Source organism: Gymnodraco acuticeps, unplaced genomic scaffold (genome assembly GCF_902827175.1).
Source record: "Gymnodraco acuticeps unplaced genomic scaffold, fGymAcu1.1, whole genome shotgun sequence".
In the NCBI taxonomy this organism is placed as follows: domain Eukaryota; kingdom Metazoa; phylum Chordata; class Actinopteri; order Perciformes; family Bathydraconidae; genus Gymnodraco; species Gymnodraco acuticeps.
Window position 1 is genome coordinate 97,773 of NW_022990758.1, and position 23,079 is coordinate 120,851.

At 43.0% G+C, this 23,079-nt stretch overlaps 2 protein-coding genes across 3 annotated transcripts in view; one reads left to right on the forward strand and one right to left on the reverse strand.

Moving 5' to 3' along the window:
* The window catches only part of sec16a (SEC16 homolog A, endoplasmic reticulum export factor), a 36,646-nt gene extending 29,060 nt beyond the window's left edge, over window positions 1-7,586 (forward strand). The window contains 11 exon segments of the mRNA XM_034232280.1: window positions 347-511; window positions 1,005-1,097; window positions 1,458-1,514; window positions 1,611-1,633; window positions 1,635-1,720; window positions 2,096-2,233; window positions 2,371-2,453; window positions 3,901-3,972; window positions 4,338-4,376; window positions 5,818-5,886; window positions 6,323-7,586. Of these exon segments, the coding sequence (XP_034088171.1) occupies window positions 347-511; window positions 1,005-1,097; window positions 1,458-1,514; window positions 1,611-1,633; window positions 1,635-1,720; window positions 2,096-2,233; window positions 2,371-2,453; window positions 3,901-3,972; window positions 4,338-4,376; window positions 5,818-5,886; window positions 6,323-6,397 (900 nt within the window). The 3' untranslated portion in view covers window positions 6,398-7,586.
* A 4,675-nt stretch (window positions 7,587-12,261) lies between these two features.
* On the reverse strand, window positions 12,262-23,045 carry LOC117556774. 2 transcript variants are annotated; one of them, XM_034232286.1, is made up of 6 exons: window positions 22,526-23,045; window positions 14,781-14,895; window positions 14,592-14,701; window positions 14,044-14,143; window positions 13,716-13,837; window positions 12,262-12,968 (listed from the first exon to the last, which is right to left on the reverse strand). In XM_034232286.1, the coding sequence occupies exons 1-6, from the start codon at window positions 22,614-22,616 to the stop codon at window positions 12,844-12,846; spliced, it is 663 nt and encodes a 220-aa protein (XP_034088177.1). In that variant the 5' UTR covers window positions 22,617-23,045; the 3' UTR covers window positions 12,262-12,843. The 2 variants fall into 2 exon arrangements, with proteins under 2 accessions (XP_034088177.1, XP_034088176.1); XM_034232285.1 differs by having other exon boundaries at window positions 14,592-14,704; window positions 22,526-22,958.
* Window positions 23,046-23,079: the final 34 nt, after the last annotated feature.

A 23,079-nucleotide genomic window follows, 5' to 3' on the forward strand; every position in this document is an offset into this window, starting at 1 on the left:
AGCTTTGATTTAGAGCAGGTGGTTTTTCCTAAGAAATAAAAAGAATATTGATTTAACTTCGCTTGAGATCTCAGAATCTCTACAATTGTATTATTAAGACAAAGTCCACTACTAGACAGTGAAAAAGAAGAAGCTCCCAAAACAATCTTCATTTTTTTAATCCATCATTTTGAAATTGGATAGTTTGCTTTTACAGTTTCCAGAAAATGTATTGGATCTCTAATTGATTATTTACAGCTTTAACGTTTTTGGATGGACAGTCGAAAATAAATACAACCCAAAAACATCTATATATATCTTTAATATAATATATCTAACATTCTGGCTGGTATTTTCTCGTCTGCAGCCTTCGGGGCGTCGCTCTCGCACCACCTCTGAGTCGTCCACCCACTCTGGAGTAAGAGAGAGGAGCAACTCGGTGGTGAAGCAGGCCTCTCCTCCTCCCCCCTCCATCCCTGAACAGCCCCGCAAAGAGGAGGCCAAGAGAGCCAAGAAAAACTCCCCGAAAAAGGTACATATTCCTCCATCACCCCTCTGTTCTGTCAGGTCTCCTGCAGGCTTTCGTTACTCATCAGCAGTGTTGTAATGCATTACACATTACTAGTTGATGTGTAATGAGCACAAACCCTTAATAGGACATCCCTGCACACAGACCTCTGCTCTTTGGTGAACATCATGTTTTCTGTAGCTCAGTTTCATCAGAACTCGGGTCCAGGTAGCTTGCATGGATTCTGTCCATGGAAACGGGCAACCTTTTTTCCACAATGTAGCTGAATCAAAGCTGTTTATCTCTGCTATGAGAGTCTGAGACATGTGCTCCGTCTCTTCATCCATGAACTCGCAAGCGAAAAGGGATGTTGCATTTTGCTGTCCTCCCGTTATGGAAACGCAGGGCACGAGCTGAGTAACTGTAATGTAATTACTGCTGTTATCAACAGGTACACGTTACTTTGAAGCAGGTTTCCCCAAACACTGCTAATCAGTGCTATTTCTTTGTCTCCCAGGGTGGAGGTGGTGGAGGAGTCGGAGGCTTGCTGAGCTGGATCATTAGGAAGGGGAAGAACGAGGCTCACCTGCCGGACGACAATGACAAATCTGTGAGTTAGAGGTGTTATTTCTGCAGGTCTTATATTCACGTAGCTCTGTATTCGGGTTGTGTGTATTTATCTAAGAAGGGACAATGCACATGTGCCAGATAAAGCCAAAGGGGCTCATTTTCATCTGCAGTCCCTGGCAAACAGACAAGAGCACATTTGCACAGACAGAAACACATGAGCACAATGACAGCACATTTAAGATCACATTAATACTAGCCTTCTTAACACATAAAAACATGTGCATCAGCACAGATAAATGTTTATAGGCACAAAGAATTACAGGAATAATGAAATGACCCCTGATCCAGATCATGCACATGTGAGCAGCAGCAATGACAGCCCTGTGTTCTTTACTGTCAGATCGTTTGGGACGAACAGAAGCAGAGATGGGTGGACATGAACGAGCCTGAGCAGGAGGTCCGTACTGCATCAGATCCACAGCTATCACAACAGACTGGATTGTGTATATCATTGAAGACCAACCAGTCCTGATTTAATGTTGTTTTCTTTCAGAGTAAGCCTCCTCCTCCCCCCCCCCTGCTTCCCCAAGATGCCTCAGATGGCTGGGCCCACTGCCCCCCCGAGTGGGGGTCCGCCTGTCAACATGTTCTCCAGGAGGGCAGGTGAGGTCCACGCCATGATAAACCTTCAATTACACTTTTTTTACAAGATGTTGATGAAACAAATGGAGTTGCAACAATCAGTTGACAAATCATCCGCAACTTTTTTTTGATAATAGATTAATTGTAAGAGTAGCTTTTATCTGTCTTATATCATATTAAATAAAACATTTTGGGTTTGGGACAGACAAACTTAAGACATTTGACGACATCACCTTGGGCTTTGAGTAACTGGAATTGATATTTTTCACTATTTTATGACATTTTATAGACTCATCCATTATATAATCTTCAGTCGCAGCCCTAAAATCAACCTAATATACAGCCTTCGCACAAACATCTGTCTCTTGCCTCTCACATGCGTTTCTTTCCTCTCAGGCACAAAGAGCAGATATGTGGATGTCCTGAACCCCAGCAGAGCTGCTAAACCTGGAGGATTCGCCCCCGCTCCGGCAGACTTCTTCGCTCCTCTGGCTCCAATGTCCATGCCTGCTAACCTGTTTGTGCCTAGCTTAGGTGTGTAGGTGTCAGGATGAAGTGTATATGTGGAGCAGTGACATTCACAAGCGAGGTTCAGAAGTCTTTTTGTTTGGGAGAAAACTTAGTACAATAAAGAGTTGAAGTGATGTAATGTTGTTCTGTCTCTGGTTTAGCTCCTAACGACCAACAGCCTCTGGAGGGAAGTGAAGGAGGACATCAGGAGCTGAACTCACCAAACACCAACGCTGTTCCACAGGTATCTATTTCTCTTTAGTGGTGAACGTCATAAGTTCAAAAGGAAATAGTTTGAAATGTCACCTATTATGCTAAATCCATTTTTGTATGTGTTTTATTGATAAGCATGTGTCCCCTCTAGTTGTCTCTGTTTGTCCTGACCCATCGATATAAAAACCTGTCTGAAAATGAGCTGATCAGATTTTGGCCACTTCACAATGTTTTTTTGGGTCATGCAACCATTAGCCCAGGGGTGTCCAAACTACGGCCCGGGGGCCAAATGCGGCTGTGATCCATTTTTATTTGGCCCGCAGCAAATTCTAAAAGTACAATGGAATATGGCCCACAGCTGAAACTTGTGATGGTCTTATATAGTATTTCTTAAACATAAATGTTAACATAGAGTATATAACATAAGCCCTCTTTTCAAATAAATTCAGTCAATTAAAGTTGAGAACTTTTTTTAACAAATCTTGTCAAACGTATTTGCATAAATAGCTACATTTGATTTTGCTAACTTTTGACTTACCGTATGAGGCCTAGTGAGGGGCCCAGCCCTTAGTAAGTGTTTCTGTATGTGGCCCTCTGTGAAAAAAGTTTGGACAACCTTGCATTAGCTAATAACCAAACAAGGTAACCCCGCACACCTTGTTGCCTGAATCTCCTCCCAAAGCACCATTGTTTTGTTTTTTTAACCAATCAATTCACAGAGGGGCGTGGCCAGCAGCAGCTCATTAGCATTTAAAGCTACAGACACAGAATCAGCACTTTTGAAACAGGGCTGAAACAGAGGGGATTATGGGATGCTGCCAAACACTTCAGAGACATGTTTGTATATATCTGAGACCTGGAATATATTGATGAAAAAGAGTATAATAGGGGACCTTTAATATGTATCGGCTTTGTGAACAAATTCTTATCATGCTTATCAAATAGTGTCATTTATGAGTATTAGAGCCATTGTAGGTAAATATTCTGCGAGAAATTGATATTCTCTGCCATTTATGTTGTACATTTAGGTGGAAAAAAGTCAGAAAGATCATTATATTGCACATCGACTCATTTTGCAGTCATCCTCATCTCGCCACATATTTTTAACCTGAGAAGCCTCATGCTCTCAGGGTTTGTTTTGAGGGTTTTTGAAGATGTTGAGTCCATTTCTGAAATATTCAGTATCAAAAATGGCGTTTTTAACCAGAAAATGCCAATAGTTGTACTCTGTGGACTGATTTTGAGGAATTTTGGGTTGATTTTGAAGATTTAGAGGACGCATCTGATTGGACAGATTGCTTATTTATTTGAAAAACAGTTGTCCACAGTAGAGATAATCATTTTAATGTTGTGCTCTCTATATCCAATGTTTACAACACTACTCATAGTAGTCAATAGCTTAGAGTTCATTTATTCATGAGATACAAAGGTAGATCTGTTCTTATCCATTTTCCTTTGTTGCATTTTATTTTGTTTAGATGTTCAACCCCACGTTGTTACCGCCCGCTCCAGAAGGTCATCCCGTGCCGGACGGCTCTCAGTCCGGGGAGGTAAGACACTTTCCTCCTGCTGTAGCCACACAGTGCCATCCTGCCACTGACTCATGATGCTCCACCCTAACAGCCAGTGCGTGCAGTGGGCTTATTTGTATGAATCTAAGTTAAAATAAGAGAGAGAAACGACATGGATGCACGTCCATTTAAAAACTTTCCGCATAATCATGCTAAATGCGCAGCCTGGGTAAAAATTAAAAATCTGTGCTCCATAATCTTATCCTCTCCATGAATGGTAATTTTGTAACGCTGGTTTTCGTTGTGATCTGGTGAATGAAATCTAATGTAGTGCATGTGAAGATTATTGACATGGGTTTGTGTTTTCTGTTGTCTACTGTTTATTTCCCTTCTGCTGTCTTTAGCTCTCACGTTCTAGCTCAATGAGTTCTTTATCACGTGAAGTGAGTCAGCATTTAAACCAGGTACCTTCTGCTGGGCCTCGAATGGTCCCCCCTCACCCCTGCCTGCCCCCCCACACACACCCAGCTCACCACATTACTAGCAGCCCGACTCACTGTCTGCACCCAGAGCTCCCCCCGACAATCTCGCCCAGGATGCCTGCTGCTCTCCCGCCTGCCGTCTCCAGCATCTCTCACTTTGCTCTCAATCTGTTTCCAACAAACACATCTAATCTAACCGGAGATGCAGTGAAGTCCTTATTTTGAGATACGCTGAATGTTGCTCTGTTCCACAAATCTGGTCCCAACTGAAATATTTCATCAACAATCAAAAGATTCACCATGACACTAAGTACATTATGTTCCCCTCTAAATGAAGCCTTCTGGCTTTGGAGGTTTTAGGGCTAATGTAAGGTTTTTAATGTAATGTCTTCACACACCTTTTCAAGGTCCTATAACACTCTTTGTTGTATTTGGTATTAAATCATTATTATTTATATATATTTTGAAAAGAAGGTTACTATAATATGTTTTATATCTAAAGCATGTTAGAACACAGCTACTAATACTAAATGAAAAAAACATCAGCTAGGAACTCCTTAAAATAATTTACTATGATATAAAAAATGTACACAATCTGTACCTTTATCTCACGTACAATCAATGATGTCAGTTTTTCCTCCAAATACACGGCACGGTCAAATCTAATACCACAGTATACTGCAATATGGGCACACTGTTGCCACCCTATTTGACATGTGTTGTTCAGAATGTCTTGAAGTTTTCCTCAGACATTTATCTTTCCCTCAAGAATTAATTCTAACAACTTTGGTGATACATGAGACCTTGAAAAGAGTAAACATTCCCTACATCGTCACTTTGTAGCTGTTGAAACATTTTTCGTTTAAAAAAACACAATGGTGTTCTAGGAAGAGATTCAGGTGATAAGGTGGGGGGGGTTACATTGGTTGGTTATTGGTTAATGGTTGCACAACCCAAATAAACATTGAGACATCACAAAGTGGCAATCTGATTGGCTCATTTTCAGACAGGGTTTATATAGAAGGATCAGGACAAAAGGAGAGGGGGACTTTCAGAGTCTCTGAACACTGAGGGGACATGTGTTGATGTATACAAGGATAACAGCTGACCTTTAAAGCCCTGCTGTGTCTACACAGCCTCAAAGAGCCGCTAACATTTCTCTTCTAAAAGTCTACTACAGCAGAGTCCTACCTTAAGTCACTAGAGATCAGAGTGAGCCTGCTGGAGACGCTGCTTGTTGTCACCGCACCGCTTCAATAACCCTCCACACTGCATGCTCACCACAGCCAGCCGCACCTGTTTGCCGTTGCTTTTCCTTGCTTCTGTTTTAATGATGTTGTTGAAACACCAAAGTGTGGAGTGCCTCAGCACACACTGTAGTAACTGTGTGTGGTCTTTGCAGAGCCCCCCTGCCCCAGGACCTCCACCCGCTGGAGGCGTCACCTTTTATAACCCTGCACAGTTTGCACAGGTGAGGATTTAGGATTTTAATTTCGATAATAATAGTTTTGTTATTTAAGGCACAATAGCTAATAAGGTTAATGTATAGGTGAAAAAGAAAGGATAGAGCCAGGGGTATAGCGCAATATTCCAAGACAAACTACATTTCCAAGATTAAAGTCGTACATTTCCAAGAATTTTTATTTTATTTTCTCTGACATTATAATGCTAAATCTCTTGTGGATTATTTTATTATATATTTCGTTTTAATTATATTTTATTTTGATAACATTTGATTAAAAAGACACACATTTTATAACATGACTGTGTCTTCAATCAAGAATTTCAGATTTGTAAATAACCCCAGACCTGTCATTTCATTTATTTTATTCTATTTACAATACCCTAATGCTCTTATTTCTTCTTCTCTTCACGTCTTAAAGTTTGTTTTTTATCCCTTCTCTCAGGCGAGTGCACCATCGGGGGGGACACACCGCCCCGGGCGTTTGGGCGGACAGCGGCAGTACCCTCCGTCAAAATAACCCCCTCCTGTAGAGAGATGGTGGAAACAGACTTGTTGTTGGATAAAGAGATGAAGCACATGGACCTACTGCTCTCTGCCGAAAGGACCCTTCGTTCTGCCCGCGACGAAGGAGAGCAGACTCAGTCTCAATCTTCATCGTTAACCACTCTTCCTTCAGTTCAGTAATCGTCACTGGTGAATTTTAAACAGGCTTTTTTTCCTGCTTCCACACAGGAAACAGACGGATAGATTTTAGGCTTGTACCATTCATACGAGAAACTGAAAAATAAACGTGTTGCTCCCCTCAGATCTAACACTGTTAACAGAACGATCAACACATGGTCATGTTTTAGGTTTCCCTCTTTGTGTCTGAAGTCCAAATGTTTGAATGTGTGAAAGGATAGAAAGAAAGACAGTGGCACCTTTTAATTTCAGACTGGACTTATTCTGTAAACTGGAGATGGCATTTTGTGTGAGAATAAATCCAGTGTGTCGTTTGCTTTTCCTCCAGTGAAGGAAACATGTTGCACGACACACAAGAGACTGACCTCCCTTACAGATATTCAGATATTTATTTAAATGTCCTCCTGCCCATAAATAACTCTTGACTTAAAGATGTGTCGGGGTCTTGCGTCCCAGATAGGCTGCAGTTTGATGATGTCACCAAAACAAGGGGTCTTCAGAACAGCAGGAATCGGAAATAAAACTGTTTTAAATGTCGCTTAAAATTAATCTATCCAAATGTTTGTATATCAGATTGATTGTATTTATGAGCTGTAGGCAACAAGCTGTGTGTGTGTGTGTGTGTGTGTGGGGAGAGCAACTCATTTTTTCTGATTAGCTTTGAAGAAATGAATTTATGATTAATCAGAGAGCGATGATGTGGATTCCTATTCTGATCGTTTGTATCGGCCGCTTCTGCAGACAAATACATCGTTATCTAAATTGTGAAATGAGTAACTTGTACTCTTAAATACTTCCTTTTCATTTTTTATTTTCTGATGTGATTTTTTATTTGAATAGTTTGTCATCCCAAATGTTTGATTTAATGATTTTGTAGACATCCGGTTGTGATTTTTAAAAGAGGTCCCCTTTTGTTTCAAAGAAGGAAATTATTTGTTCCCAAATGTTTAGAATGTCTCATTGACATAAAACAGTGAAAACAAAATGGTAATAAAGTTATTTTTGAGCTCTGTAGCACTTTGAAACATGTCTATTGGTTTTATTCTTTACAGAATGTCTTGTTTTAAAATGAAGTGTGTTAACATTATAAATGAGCCCTATCATGCTCATGATCAGTGTGGTGTCTCTCCTGGGACATGTCTCCATGCTTTCATGTTCAAACAGCTCTGTCTGTGCTGCAGCCAGTGCTTGAATTGGAATGAAAAAGGTGCCAGTACTCTAAAATCAGCAACTTTTTCAAGTCAATTTTATATATACAGCCCACAAACAAGAATTTGGCTACTATAATGCTGGTGGGTTTGTCTCTTTACTACTGTATATTTTAGAAAGGTTCACTGTACTTAACATTTTTTATGATAGGCAGCGGATATGGCTAAAGCTCAGTAAGGTCAATATTAACTGAAAATATAGCAATCAAAGTCTAGATCTTCTGCTGAAGACACATGAAGCAGAGACCTTTCAGGTGAGAGCCCCTCTGGTGGTGTTCAACATTAATGACAAGGAAACAAAGCTCTGGTCAGAAGCATTTTTTATAAAAAGCTTTAACAAAATTAAGTATTTCTGTACATTTTGAATGCAATCTAACTTTCCAACTCAGAAAACGAAAAACGAAAAAGTGCCAAAAGTCTTCTCACATGGCTGAGCTGCTTTGCAATATACTTCACCACTGAAGAATACAAATATGTATAAAGTAAACTATGATGCAATCTAACTTTCCAACTCAGAAAAATGATAAAGAGCATGAACAAAGAACATGTAAAAACAAATGCAAAATTTGCACAATCTAAAATGAGAAACTGTAACTGCAAGTAACAAAGTCTGAGCCATGGTAAAGAGTTACATTGAACACCAAGCTGATCAGATAACTCCCTGGTTGGTCTGAAGTCCTTCTATCTCCAGGATCTGTACAAATCGGCACATTATGCCAAAAGTCTTCTCACTGGGTGAGCTGCTTTGCAATATACTTCACATTGTTAGAAAAGGCTCCAGAAGGCCTTGGGGACATCAGTATCAGGGGCTGGAGCTGGACAGGCTCTTTCATCAGCACTTCTCCTTCCCTTTGCCAGCCAGGACCTCACATACTGTTCCAGATTGAACTGTCCTAGTGATGGTCCATTACATTTAATGAAAACCAGGCTGGACAGTCGGCTGACAGAGAGCGCATTCCTTTTTGCAGTAAGGATATCGTTCATGCAGCTGAATGCCCGCTCACACTCACTAGTGGAGACAGCGATGGTTCGGACTGCTTTCAGTAGAGGCTCCATGGCAGCAGGTGTACGGGATGCCCTGGTTTCCTTGTATTCGCGAAAGCCCTGAACAGTCTCTCTTCTGTCCACTTTCAGCACTTCGCACAAACGTAGCACCTCTACGTCCCCATACTGTACGTCTAACTCCTCTTCAGGCCAACTTCCAGGATGGATAACTTTCATGTCCTGGATTAGCTGATTGTCCCGGGCCTCCCGGCCATGTAATGGGATTTCTCTTGTGCTGACATGAGAGGAGGTTGTGGAAGTCATTCTGTGTCTCAGATTCTCTACCATACTGCGGAAAAACTGACCTGCATGAATCTGTACAAGCCTGCCATTCTCACGCAGGGCAACACCCTTGAAGGACTTCTCAGCTAGAGCTGTATGAACTGTAGTCATGTGTGGGCCAGGCATGGTGACCATGGATTCAAAAACTCATATTTCTCGAGTTAAGAGCCTATCTGCTGTAGGCAGTGTCATCTCTCTTTTTTGGAGTTGCCGAGAGAGGTCGCTGAGCTCTGTGAGCGCATCGTACATCAGTCCCAGATTGCTGACAAACGTTGCAGATGTGAGCACATCATCCAGGCCCTTGTACTTTGCTCTGTCTCTGGAATCCCTGCTCGTGTCGTTTGCAGCATTTGTGAAGTGATCATGAAGCACTCGGTAGTTTTCCCAGACTGCTCTGACGCTCCTTTCACTTGAAGCCACCCAGCGGATGGACAAAACACGCCCTATCACCAGGAGACGCTGTCCGACTGCTTGCGCACACTGCGCTAACTGCCTCTGATTTTTTGGGGAGGCATGGAACAAGGAATAGAGTTTGTCAAAAAAGATCTGGAAATGATTGAGCCCTGAGACCTCCTTGACCACATCCCCAACTGCCAGCTCTAGACGATGATTGGAGCAGTGCCACACAAACAGGCTTGGGAATTTACTACACAACTGGGTAGCAACGCCTGTTCTCTTCCCTAGCATGACTGAAGCCCCATCACATGCAAAAGAAACGAAACACTGACCTAAAAAGTCCTCGTTAAAATCTCTTCCAAGACACTCCATTAACGCCTTTGTGATGTCATCAGCCGTTGTTCCATCCAACTCGATCAGCTCCCAAAAAAACGTTTCGGGCTCAGCATCAGCTAATGCTGAGTGTAGACACACAACAAGCACCGTTTTACCACTAATAGTGGTAGATTCATCGACCAAAACACAGAGTTTTCTTTGGTTTTCTGTAATGTCTTTTGCCATTTTTTTCTTCAGCTCATGAGCTATGTGGTCGATGATTTCGCCACAGGTTTTATTGGAGTGCAAAACCCTGCCCACGTTCAGCCCATTCAGTTTCTGTACATTCAAATCAATTGGCATGTCTGTGAATGGCCGGCTATGTTTGCCAATTGTATATGCCGTTCGAAAAACTCTGATAGTGGTGTCTAATTCAGATTTATGCATAGACTGCACTTGATGTTGAATAGTTTCACGTGAAGCAGATGTAAGGATGTCAGCAGCTTTTACATGGGCTTGTGATTCTTTATGTTCTTTGATTTGTTTTCTCAGGCTAGCTTGTTGTTTGCCCTTGTGAACACCGAAATGAGACACTGCACACTCACCCCATTCAGTTGACAGTTTCAGTCCTTGTCCAGTGTGTATTCCCAAAGATTTGACATCTCTGCATATCCCACATCCTAGCTTCTTATCTTTAAGAAGGAGCCATGCATTGGTCTTGCAAAAATATTGCACCTGGTCCGTTGTCCAGCAGTCAGGTGCATCGCTTTGCCCGGTGTTGGTGGTGGCAGTTGCGCCAGCAGCAGCTAACGTTAGAGGCTCTGGAGGAGGCGGCGGAGCTAGTGCTAATGCTAATGCTCTAGAACTTGGAGCAGGAGGATCAACCAAAGAAAGCTCCCCATCAGACACAATTTCCAACACAGGCACAGCATTCTCTGTATTTGAAGTTTCTTCCGGCGACAACCGCTGTCTTTTTGCACTTTTATTAATCCACGCTAACATTTTAGAAATGCTAATTTGTGACGTGACTTGCTTTCCTTCTCTCGGGGGCGTGCCTGCTCTGTTCTATCACTCTACATAGCCACCCACTGGGTGGGAGTTGCACTGCATAAACACAACACACGTGCATCTAGGTATGTAAATTGTAAAGCATTAAAACATGGTTTTACTAACAGTTTTCAGTATGTTGTTACTTCGGCATTATTATTATTATTATTATTTGAAACGTGTATTACTATTAAATCACGGTCAAATAGGTTAATTTTGACATAGTCGTTTCCACCACAGTATTTACATGGAGAATATAAGCCCCGCCCCCTCTCCAGCACGTTCTGTTTGAATGACAGGAGTAAACAGCTGACAGCCGCTGTGAAACTCCAGCGGTTAGAGCGATGAGAATGTCCGTTCGGCACCTCATGACGCATCTACTGAGTACCGGGCGGCTGTATATATATATATGGATGTATAATAAGAACGGCGGGAGAGTGTTGAGTACTGGCACGGTGCATGAGTACCGGAGTACCGCCAGCATGCCGGTACTGAGCAAGAAGTGCCGGTACTCCATGGGTCAGAACCAGAAGTGCCGGTACTGCGTACCGGTGAGTACCGGCCCAATTCCAGCACTGGCTGCAGCACCTCTTTTCACCCTTTCTGAGGCTGCGGCCCCACGAGGACGAAGCGGGTTGTATCCGCATAGTTTCTCTTGCGTAGCCCTTTCATTTACACGAGGCCGTAACAAAACGATAGAAACGGACCCAAACGATAACGGGTCCCAAGGTGGATAGATCTGCAAACGGAACGCTCTGGGAGGGCAAACGGCTCTGTGTAATCGCCTCTATACGATCATTTTCTGATAACGATGAAATAGCCCCGTCTCCCTCTCCCCACGTCTCCTGCTCAGAGATCAGCTGCTGGGCTGTCAGAAGAGGGGGAGGAAAAGAGAGGCTCCGTTTATTATTCTTATAGTATTATACAGTCGTTATCAATTTATTTTAAAGCTCAATAAATAACAAAGAAGACCTCTGACCGGCACTTTTCTAATTTTGTACGGAAGATTTAAACTTTAATGGACAATTGGACATGTTGACCGGCGAAAACAAATGTTAACGGAAACTCTGCCGCACGGTTCCCTCGTGCCTTGGAAGAGGCGGAGAGGTGGGTGTTTTTCATCTGCTGGTGGTGGTGGACTACCGGAGAGATTTATAGCAGGAGCACACGCCGTCCACCGCGGAGAATAAACAGAAGGGCAACCATGGCAACCATGCTCCGGGGTCTTCTTCGCTGCTTTTGGTGTATTTTGTGGCGGCAGCAGCGCCACTTACAGGCCTGGCATATGTACTACATACTACAAACCAGAGCCTAGTCTGCTCTGATTGGTTAGCTGGCCGGCTCTGTTGTGATTGGTCAACCGCTTAGAGATCTCCCACCCCTTAGCCAATCACATACAAAGGAGGAGGCAGATTAAAAAACGTTTATGTGATGTGGAAATTCAATCACCAGTTACACCAAAAACTATTCCTCCTCCATGTAAATTCAGATGGTGATGGAGGGGATTACAGGTTTGATTCATAGATTATCATTTCATCTCTACTGTTAGATACAGTTCATGCAAATGCAATTAAAACACAATGTGACACTGTTGAAGTTGGTCCTCCATTTATATAATCTCCTGTATTTCTGTTAGCAAAGACAGTTCACCACGTCATTATGTACAGTACAAAAACTATCTGATCAATTGTCACAGCATTTCTGTTGGCAAACATTAGATTTTTTTTTTTACTTTACAGTAAACATATTCAATCAACAATGATTCTGATGAAAGTAAGGGGGCAATATCAATTTGTGCTTTCTCAACTCTTCAATTATTTACAGTAAATCAAATCAATCAAACTTAGACTCACAAAATGCGCTCAACAATCAGTATAAAACAAAGGGACTTGTATTACCATGATCTCTTGGAGTGATGTGCAAGCTGTTCCCAGCGTTATTATTATCATTATAAATGTCTTATTGTGTGTTTCAATTGCTGCCCTTGTGTTTAAGTGGAGAGAGTTTGGTTCCGTGGGTGCAGGGCTGCTTGAGCTTTCTGAACAGCTGCCTGCAGCAGGGTGTGGTTGCTGAGCAGTTGAAGGAGAGCAGCGGGCTCCATCTCCAGCAGCATACCTGCACAACAATGGAACAATGTTCATTAAATATGTATCATTTTATTTAGCTGACACTTGTATCCAAAGCTACTTGAGATGCTTACTCAGAACAGCAAGAATCCTGTGTTAGCAAAATGGATACACCAGTATAAGTGCTACATACAGAACAATACATCTTATATTGTTCTGGTTTTCTTTTGTTTTTAGTAGCTGAAATAGAAACTTCTGGAGCAAGGACTTGGAACACAGCGAGAACAAGGTAGAGCTGGAATTTGCTGTGAGACTCTGGAGGTTTATTCAAAATTACGGCAGGAGAATTGACATGTGCTGCAACCACGAGGGGACAGCTCCTGCCCGACCAATTCTGAAGATCTCTCTTCCAGTCGGAGACTTTAACTAGTTCTATGGGCACAATCAACATTAATCATAACAATATAAAACAGGCCTAAGCACTATAACTCTTGTCCCCGGCTTAAGAATGTATACCAAAGGGACATATATACCTGATAAAGTGGACTACCAAATGTCCCTAGCCAGTAAACCATCTTGTGTAGCTTGCCTGTGCCATGGGCAGAGAGACAGGGGGGGTAAAGAATGGTGGACTGGGTCAAAGACTAGTACCTAAGCTAATATTTCCTTAACAGTAGCTGAATACATTAAAACGTAGGTACCCATAGAATAAATCACTTTGTACTGAGACCACATAAGAATACCAAAACAGCGTCCTGATTCTAACAGGAGACACCCCTACAGAGCCTCAGGTCACCTGTGATGTCATGAGCATGCAGAGGGTCCAGCCCCTCCACCAGAGAGAATATCTTCTCCCCCAGCCTCTCTGTGTCCTCAGCGTCCGACCAGTCACTAACGTCCGTCTCCTCCATGTTCTGCCTGACGGAGGAGGCAGGAATATTATTTCAAACATATTTGGGGCTGGCATATCTTTACAAACTTCAATTGAGATTTTCCAAAGAGACTGCTCTTCATTAAAATGTTGATTTAAAATGATAATTTCATGAATGATTCCGTTCTTTAGAATATTTCTTAATCTTTTATTTTTTAGATTTGAAATGCAACACGAGTAATACACCACATACTCTTGAAGAGTCTTCAGTGCGAAGGTCACCTGCTCTTCCAGCAGATGTGGATCTGATAGAAGATGTAACACTGCGTCCTTGTGCTGCTCCAGTAGCATACCTTTTAGAGAAGGGTTAGGGTATTTCCATACATTACACATTAGTTTGAACGTTTAATTGCATATAAATATAGATGATGATATACTTCATTGCTGACAAGATCAACTTTATTGATCCCAAATTGGATTGTTTTCGTTACAGCAGCCATTTTTAACAAAGGCATTGCACATCATTAAAAAAATTAAGAGTAAAAAATAAACAAACATAAATATTAACATCTTAAAATAGAAAATAAAACTGAACTAAAAAGTTGACCGTGAAGACAGAAAAACTGTAGAATGGCTGACAATAAACACAATGAAGGGCCGAGTTACAGCTAACACCATTCAAAGTGAAACCATTTAGTGAGCAAGGAAGGGCACATACATTACATATAAATGTGAAAACATGCTGATGTTGTTTGGTGTCTAAAGATATATGTATTATGTGTCTCAGGATCAGCGGCTCACCTGTGATTTTCTGGGAGTGTCCGGTGTTGAAAACATCCACCAGCTCAAACAGATGCTCCCCCACAGAGTCCGAGGACGCAGACACCTCGTCCTCCTCCTTACACGGCACCCTGCTGCAGGAGGGCAAAAGGTCAAATATATACAATGTTTTTAAGAATCTAACACACAGCAAACACCTGGTGGGCGTACCTGGGCTCCTGGGCCCGCTGCAGGGCTCCGAGGGCCTTCTCCACGGCTGCACTCAGCGAGGCTTTATCCTGCAGCATCAGACCCAGGACCGGCCCCGGGAGCTCCAGCAGCATTCCTGAAGAGAGGGGTGGGAACTCTGGTTTTATGATCATTTATCATTTACTTTTTGATTTGAGCCGCTCAAGGTACTGCACATCTCCAGAAAATGATTTTACATTCAAAACTCTATTTAGAAACTCCAGGGCCAGAAATAGGCCTCTGACCTGACCTGCCTCTGACTCCTTCTTCTTGAACTGAAAATGATGTAAACAAACATTCAAATGATTTTGTAGATAGGATAGTTTGACACTACCCACTTAAGAGCTTTAAAGTAGTTTGTGCGTTTTGATGCTTAAATTAACACCTTTTGTGAGTTTTCTAGTTTAAAATGTCAGAAAATAGTAAAAACTGTTCATCTTAATTCCTCAAATTCCAAACTGACATCTTTATATATCTTGTTGCGTCAGATTTTCACCTTAATACACCATCTCTATGGCCCAATCCCAAACCACGCCCTACACCCTACCCCTCCGTTTGCACGTAGGGTCCGCCACATGAAGTGCTGTTGCAAACCAACGAGTGTGGAGCGGTGTGGAGGGGGAGTGGCTTATCAAGCCCTCAAACAGCGAGTCTGCATCGGTGCTGACTTGAGACCGGTCTCTACCTGACCGGTCTCAACACTGTGTGTGTCCGTCAGGAAACACGCTGTTTACAAGTAGTTCCAGCAAACATCCACTGTGTAGTGATCACTTATTAATACACTGGGTTACATAATTCAATCATGGAACTACAGGTTGGGAGTATTGTTCCGCACGGACACTAATGCCTACTGTCCCTCCGGGGTATATACACTGTGTCCTCCTTCCTCTCTCTTTCTCTTGTCTACTCGGACTGCAAGCCAGCAACATGTCCTTTTCTGCTCCGCAATAAAGTTCCCTTTTGCACCTTCGATGCACCGTCTCCGACTCCTATCTCTCGGCACTACACTGGTGACCCTGACGTGAGTCTCGCTGAAGTTTCCGAGATTGGACCGAACATGGCTAGAGAGGCCGTTTTTCGCAAACTGCCGGAGAATTTTTGAGACGTCCGTGGCTGTCACGTGCACACGGACTGAGGCTCGGTGCGCCCCCCACGGAATGGCTGAGGACGTCGCTCGCCATTCCCGCATCGTCTCGGCACTGGAAGACAGCAAGCCTTCCGACTACAAGGAGACGATACACGACCTGCTAGGTACGGAAGAACCCGACTTCTACTTCATGGAACTGTTTCTTCGGGACATGCGGCTGCGTGTCCAGGCTGCGCTAGCTAACACGGCTAGTGTTGAGCCCTGCCGCCCGCGCTTTAGCCGAAGAAGCTGACCGGTTCTTCCTGGCCGCCCGGCAATTTACCCCTGAGGTGCTGGCCACTACACGCAGCGGCACCTTCCCTGGTGGGGGCACGCCGCCTAGCAGAGGCTCCGGGCCGACGACATCGACTAACGGCTGCCGGCTTACGGCTAGCAGCCGTCGACACCATCTAACAGCTAACCACGACAGCTAACGGCTAGCAGCTACCGACGGCTAACAATGACAGCTAACAACGGCTAACAGCTAACGACAACTAGCAACTAACAGCGGCAGCTAACGGCTAGCAACGACAGCTAACGACGGCTAGCAGTTAACGGATAACAACGATGACTGACGGCTAACAGCGGCAGCTAACGGCTAGCAACTAACGACGTGTTAACATCTGACTGTTAACAATTTGTTTTCGGTGCCGGAGAGGAGGTTCGACCAGCCGGTTGACCTCGTGTGGATAATCTCACATTTTCACCTACCTGTTTGATAGTGGACAGGACAACCCTTTTGGGCTTTTTCCGGTGCCTGAGAGGAGGTTCGACCAGCCGGTTGACCTCGTGTGGACACTCTCACTTTTTCATCACCTCGACGGCGGCTACGGACGTCGCCCACGTTTTCATCGGCGCCTGGGTCGCGCACTTCTGAACCCCGTCTCGCCTCGACAGTTTCGGACGTCGCCCATGCTTTCATCGGCCCATGGGCGGCGCGCTCCGGGACCCTGTCTGGCCTCGTCCCTCGCCAGCTGCTTCGGACGTCGCCCTCGCTTTCATCGGCGCCTGGGTGGCGCACTGCTGGACCCTGCCTGGCCTCTCCTCTGTCCACGGCTCCTTCCTCCCGGGGAGACTGCTCCTGCCTCCCGGGGATACCTCAACGCCTGCCGAGGACTTCATGCCCGCCGCCACTGCGCGTTTGCCTGCGGCCGGGTTGCGCTCCTTCCTCCCGGGGAGACTGCTCCTGCCTCTCGGGGATACCTCAACGCCTGCCGAAGACTTTGTGCCTGCCGCCGATGCGCGTTTTCCCGCGGCCGGGTTGAGCTCCTTCCTCCCGGGGAGACTGCTCCTGCCTCCCGGGGATACCTCAACGCCTGCCGAGGACTTTGTGCTCTTCGTTCGCCTCAACACATACCGCGGCCCCCTTACGACGGCCCGTTCTTGCGGTCACCTTACGATGGCCCGTTCCTGCGGCCACCTTATGACGGCCCGTTCCGTGGGCCGGCCCTCACCTGCAACCCCACCCTCATCGGCCCCTGTGGTGTTTCCTCCCGGACGCGAGGATTGTGCCATGTTTGAATTCTGGGGGGGCTTGTGTAGTGATCACTTATTAATACACTGGGTTACATAATTCAATCATGGAACTACAGATTGGGGGTATTGTTCCGCACGGACACTAATGCCTACTGTACCTCCGGGGTATATACTGTATCCTCCTTCCTCTCTCTTTCTCTTGTCTACTCGGACTGCAAGCCAGCAACATGTCCTTTTCTGCTCCGCAATAAAGTTCCCTTTTGCACCTTCGATGCACTGTCTCCGACTCCTATCTCTCGGTAATACAACTGATACATTTAGATGTTAACAACGGCCCCTACACACTACCCCTCCGTTTGCGCGTTCACGCAGAGGGTCCGCCACATTAAGTGCTGTTCCAAACCAACGAGTGTGGAGCGGTGTGGGCTATCAAGCCATCAAACAGCGAGTCTGCATCGGTGCTGAGTCTGACCATGGATGTATAATAAGAACTGGATACAGCGTCGGAGGCAGGGTCTCGTTCTTTCCTATGAGAGCTGCTCATTGGCGCATGAAGACAAAATGGCCCACCTTTTGAGAGAGCGAAACGTCACAGATTACCCATCATGCCTAGCTGTCAGAGCAGAAGAACCCATATGTGCACTCACAGAGCATGCACCCCTTAAGCCCCGCCCCCCGAGCTCCCACTCTCGGCTCAGTAGAATGAATGGAGACAGAAAATAAATCTAGATTCGGCTTTTAGTGCATTTTACAACTTTAAGGACCGTATGATTATAATAAGGGCTATAAAATAGTTCATACTGGGTAGTTTATTTAGTTGTTTTTTTTAAGTATCCGCTGATTTACAGACATCTCTTTCCCAATGTTAGTCAATGGGGAAAAGTCTTTCTGGGCCCAGTGACGTCCCGGACTGATACGGAAATTGTAGTACAGCCGTTTGGACACAACGAATATTTTCATCAGAGTCCGGCGCACTTCCCGGGGGCTTGGTGCTGACTGGAGACCGGTCTCTACCTGACCGGTCTCCACGCTGTGTGTGTCCGTCAGGAAACACGCTGTTTACAAGTAGTTCCAGCAAACATCCACTGATAAATTGCAATGTTAACAACCTCATGATAACCTCATTTTAACTTACGGCCCGTCCACACAGCAGCTTTGAACAAATATTGAAAATCTTGGAGCTGGGCGTGTCTGACAGCTTGGGGATTTTTTGCGAGCAACACGACCAACAACCAATCACATGAATCTCCCGCCCCCGACATACAAAGCAAAAAAAAAACGGGGATTTTATGCGAGCAATATATATATATATAAACTCCCCAAACAGGCGAAAACCTACCAGTTTCACCCACTGTCTCTGCCACCTCCCTCCATGCCTGGTTCCTCCGGTTTGTATCCCGGTAAATAGTCTGGTCGTAAAGAACCGGGTGATTTGCTACCGTAATTTCTCGTTTGGAATATGAGGAAATGAACTGCGGTCTGGCTTTCCCTGCTTACACGCGGTTTGATTGGCTAGAGCTTCTACTGTCAGATTTGCATAAACGGGTTTGATTGGCTGACGCTTCCAGCTCAGCTTCAAAAGTTGAACATTGCTCAACTTTTGAATCCTGAACATCCTGAAAATCCTGGAAATCTTCGCTTCGCTCCCCCACAATGCAGTTCGGCGACAAGCGAGGAAAAGTGACGTCATCCCCATTCAAAGTCAATGGGCAGAGAAGCGGTGGAAGAATCGTCTAAAGCTGCTGTGTGGACGGGCCGTTAGGATCATACCTGTGTTTAGTCTAGAAAAAGGTAAATGTGTGCATTTTATTATAAAGTTGTGTATATGTACAGACTGCTGCAAAAACTAAGAAGCTTATAAGCATCAGGTTTAAAACTAAAAGAGCTTTACAAAAGTAACACAATTAAAGATGTTTGGAGATTTATTTTAGTTATTAATTTGTATTTTTTGTCAAAGAGATGCTGATTTGAAACCGTTGTTACATACAGTTACGGCATTTCCTGTTTCTGCCGGAGAGAGGGGAGGCAGTCCCAAAGCTTGCTGCTGTATTTACTCCCTCCATCTGACAGGAGGGAGCCTCGTTGAGCTGTGAGTGTCACTCCACGGAGTTCACTCCGTCACGGAGAGGGAGGGTGTAGGGCGTGGTTTGGGATTAGGCCTATATCTGAGGAGCGGAAAAACACTTTTTTCTGACATTAATACTTTAATGACTATCAAAACAGTTGGTGATAATGTTGTCACTTGACTAAGGTTAGATTTAAATAGTCCTGGCCTATTACTTAAATTGTCTGTTGGTGTGTTCTCTTCTAATCCAATTATGAATCATTGGTACTGCATTGTATGTATTTATAATATGAGAAGTATTTACACGTAATATAAATATTCAAAAGTAAACTGAAAGACTTAGTATGATGAATATATGACAGTGACAAACTGCAGTGTATTATGTTTTAAAGTGGAGAGCTGTGAGGATTCTTAGAGAGGTAGGGATATATAGAAATGTGCTATAGGCTACATGTTGCCACACAGTAGCTAGATATGGCCAAGTAAATGCATAAAACAGCATTATTCTTTAACTTCATAATAATTGTATTATCTAGATCACAGGCTGTTAGAAATGCACGTTTCCCAAGCTCCTGCACTTTTTATGAATTAATCGCAGGCAGACAATGTATGTCCACCCTGACATGGACAGATTTAAAGTAGATTATATACAGTCAGGGCTCGACAGTAACGGTTGCCAGGTTGCCATCAGTGACAACCAGTTTTTAACATAAAGAAATAAGGACAACAAACAGCAAAATGTGCACCCGAAAATAGATACATGTTAATTATTTGTTGTATTAAGAGTGATATTTAATTATTGTTGTGACCAGTCGGAACCTGATACTTAAGTTGCACGTGCATTGGTGTGATTACGGAGCGAGAAAGCGATGCACGTTTACTCGCGTGCGCGGTGTGTTTGTTTTACAAAAAATGGCGAAGCAAATTAAGTTGTATGACTGTGCGGTAAAAGGTTCGGCCATCACCTCAACATCTCAAACGAATGATTAAAGTGATTCAACTCATAAAGCGTAAGATGAACCCGAACGAAAGCAAAGAGGAAATGTGTAAAGTCTTGGGAGGCGAAATATATATGTACATTCTGCTCCGCTGTGCATTCACTTCCGGTAAAAGTTCCTTCAAAATAAGAGTCCCTTTCTTATTACTACCAAAATAAAAGTGCAAAACGAAACTTTACCATAGGAAAATATTTGCATACAAATATAATCTCTTCTATAAAAAGGTAACACATTTTAAATATAGTTAGACATATCAAAAGGTAATTTACAGCATTCATAATTAATATCCAATTCTTAACTGTGAATGGTTTTCATTAGAAATGTATTAGTCTGGCCAATCCAAGACTTCGATCCTGAAGGGCTAGTGGATCTATGGGGGGGGGGGGGGGGTCAGCACAAAGGTCAAGAAAACCCACATTTGAAAGGAAGACAACGGATGACCAAGAAACTAGTGACTTGCTCAATTCATTTGTGAGGGATCTGTGAAGAACATGACAGCAGCTGCACTACTGGCGTTTAGTATACCAGCAATTGAGGGTGGACAAGTTTACTACCACTTTAGTTTCAAATAATTGTGTTAATTACTTATTGTAAAGCATTTGAACATTCTTTAGTGTCACATGTTCATTATTAAGTTGATGTATAACTGTATAGTATCTTAATTATTTAAAATATAAGGTGACTAAAAATGGCAACCGTATTTTCAGTTTTGGAAACCAAAAGCTGATGCCTGGTTGCCAGCCTGGCAACCACTTTTAAAAGTTAGCGTTGAGCCCCGATACATTTTCATTGCACAGTGAATAAAACATTTACATTTTCAGAAAGATATGTTATCCGTTTCTTAACAATGTATGTTAAATAATAGGAAAAGTGTTTTGATAATAATGAATTGCTGCAAACATTGGTTTCCCTTCAAATATGCGAAAGTTGAACTTACCAAGAAATATATCTGGTAAAAATGTCAACAATACTATAAAGTCCTCATTTGTTTAAATAGGAATCAAACAAAAAGGTTTTTCTAACTTTTCCATAAAAGTTGAAAAACACTGGGGGACAACGACATGGTGGACATTGTCACGACAGGGAGGACAAAGACTTTGGTTGGAGAACAAAAGAACAGTTGATTAAAGGATCATACTGGTTTAAAATGTGGGGGGCTAGCATCAATTATGTACATTACTGTAAGAACTCTGGACCATCCTTTCAAACAGACAACGTGAGCCTGTTCAGAGCCTGAGGATGGCAAAGTGACAGTGTATGAAACCCTGTGGACCACATAGAGCCGACAGGGTGGACACTTTGACCTTCAGTTAGCATCTATGGTAGCATTTTGGGCTTCAACAAATTGTGACTAGCAAACATACTAGTCTAGTGTTTGAAGACAACTTGGAGTGTGTGTGTGTGTGTGTGTGTGTGTGTGTGTGTGTGTGTGTGTGTGTGTGTGTGTGTGTGTGTGTGTGTGTGTGTGTGTGTGTGTGTGTGTGTGTGTGTGTGTGTGTGTGTGTGTGTGTGTCTGTGTCGACAGGGTAAGCATGTTAAGCTTAGGAAAAGCAAGTAAGCTAACTTATAAAGGAAGTGATTAGCTGATTTTCCTAATCAATACTTTTCTCAATCAATACTCAACCTCTAAAGTTTAGAGGTTGAGTATCCAGTCCACCAATAAAGAGAGAAATAACCTGCTTTTGAAATGTCACCAGTCTATTACCTTTCTTTAATGAGGCGGATTCCCGAATACGACATGGTGGACAATTATTTAAGGGACACACACAAAGTTATATTTTTTCTTAAATAAAATATGTATATATTATAATATTTATATATATATATTGATCAATGGACTTAAATTGAGTTTAGCAAAAAACATTTTTTTTTACATTTTACTTAATTTGACTCACATTGGAATGTTATGGGTTGTGCTTGGAACATAGCAAAATAGCATAATTCCCATATACAAAGCTGAAAAATATCTAAATAAATGGTCAAAAGGGCAAAGTAAGGCATTTTAATAAATATAGAAAACATAAGTCTAATATGTTATGTTTAATTTTTGTTTTCAGCTCACCTGTGAGTTTCCCAGCTTTCTCCTTGTGTTTGGGGTAAATCAGAGAGTACAGCTTTTCCCCTCGTGTCTCTAAATCTTCTGCTTCATCCATGTTATTCTCACATTAAGACTCTTTGTGCAGGTGTCATGTTAAAACACAACTTTTACTTTGCAATTAGCAGTTATACACCAAATGTTGACCTCTGGCAGTATTTTGGTAAACATTTTCGCACCACATACACAAAACATGCGTTCAAAAATGCACTTCTTTCTTATTTACTATGTGCTCGTCCCCCATAAGCTTTCGTATTGTTATAACAAATAAAAACTCCGTATTTAGGGTCAAAACTGCTGAGATTTGTAAATAAAATTTCTTACGAATGTCTGTAAACACAAGGCGCGTATTAATGACGTTCCTACGCGGGATGAGGACGTGTCCATCCGCTGGGTGTGCACATAACTAGTTCCCCATTAAATAACATTTTTAACATAATATAGCGTAATAATAAACGTAAAAATACGACTGTAACAATAACTCACAATATTTTTGTTTTAAATGTGTCAAAATGTGTTGT

Bases quoted from the DNA above. Each gene is read 5' to 3' on its own strand.
- LOC117556774 (XM_034232285.1), bottom strand. From the start codon at position 22,616: ATGGATGAAGCAGAAGATTTAGAGACACGAGGGGAAAAGCTGTACTCT. The intron at 14,896-22,525 runs GTGAGCTGAAAA...CCCTCTCTTCAG, and splicing joins GAAAGCTGGGAAACTCACAG to GAATGCTGCTGGAGCTCCCG. The intron at 13,838-14,043 runs GTATGTGGTGTA...CTCCTCCGTCAG, and splicing joins GCACTGAAGACTCTTCAAGA to GCAGAACATGGAGGAGACGG.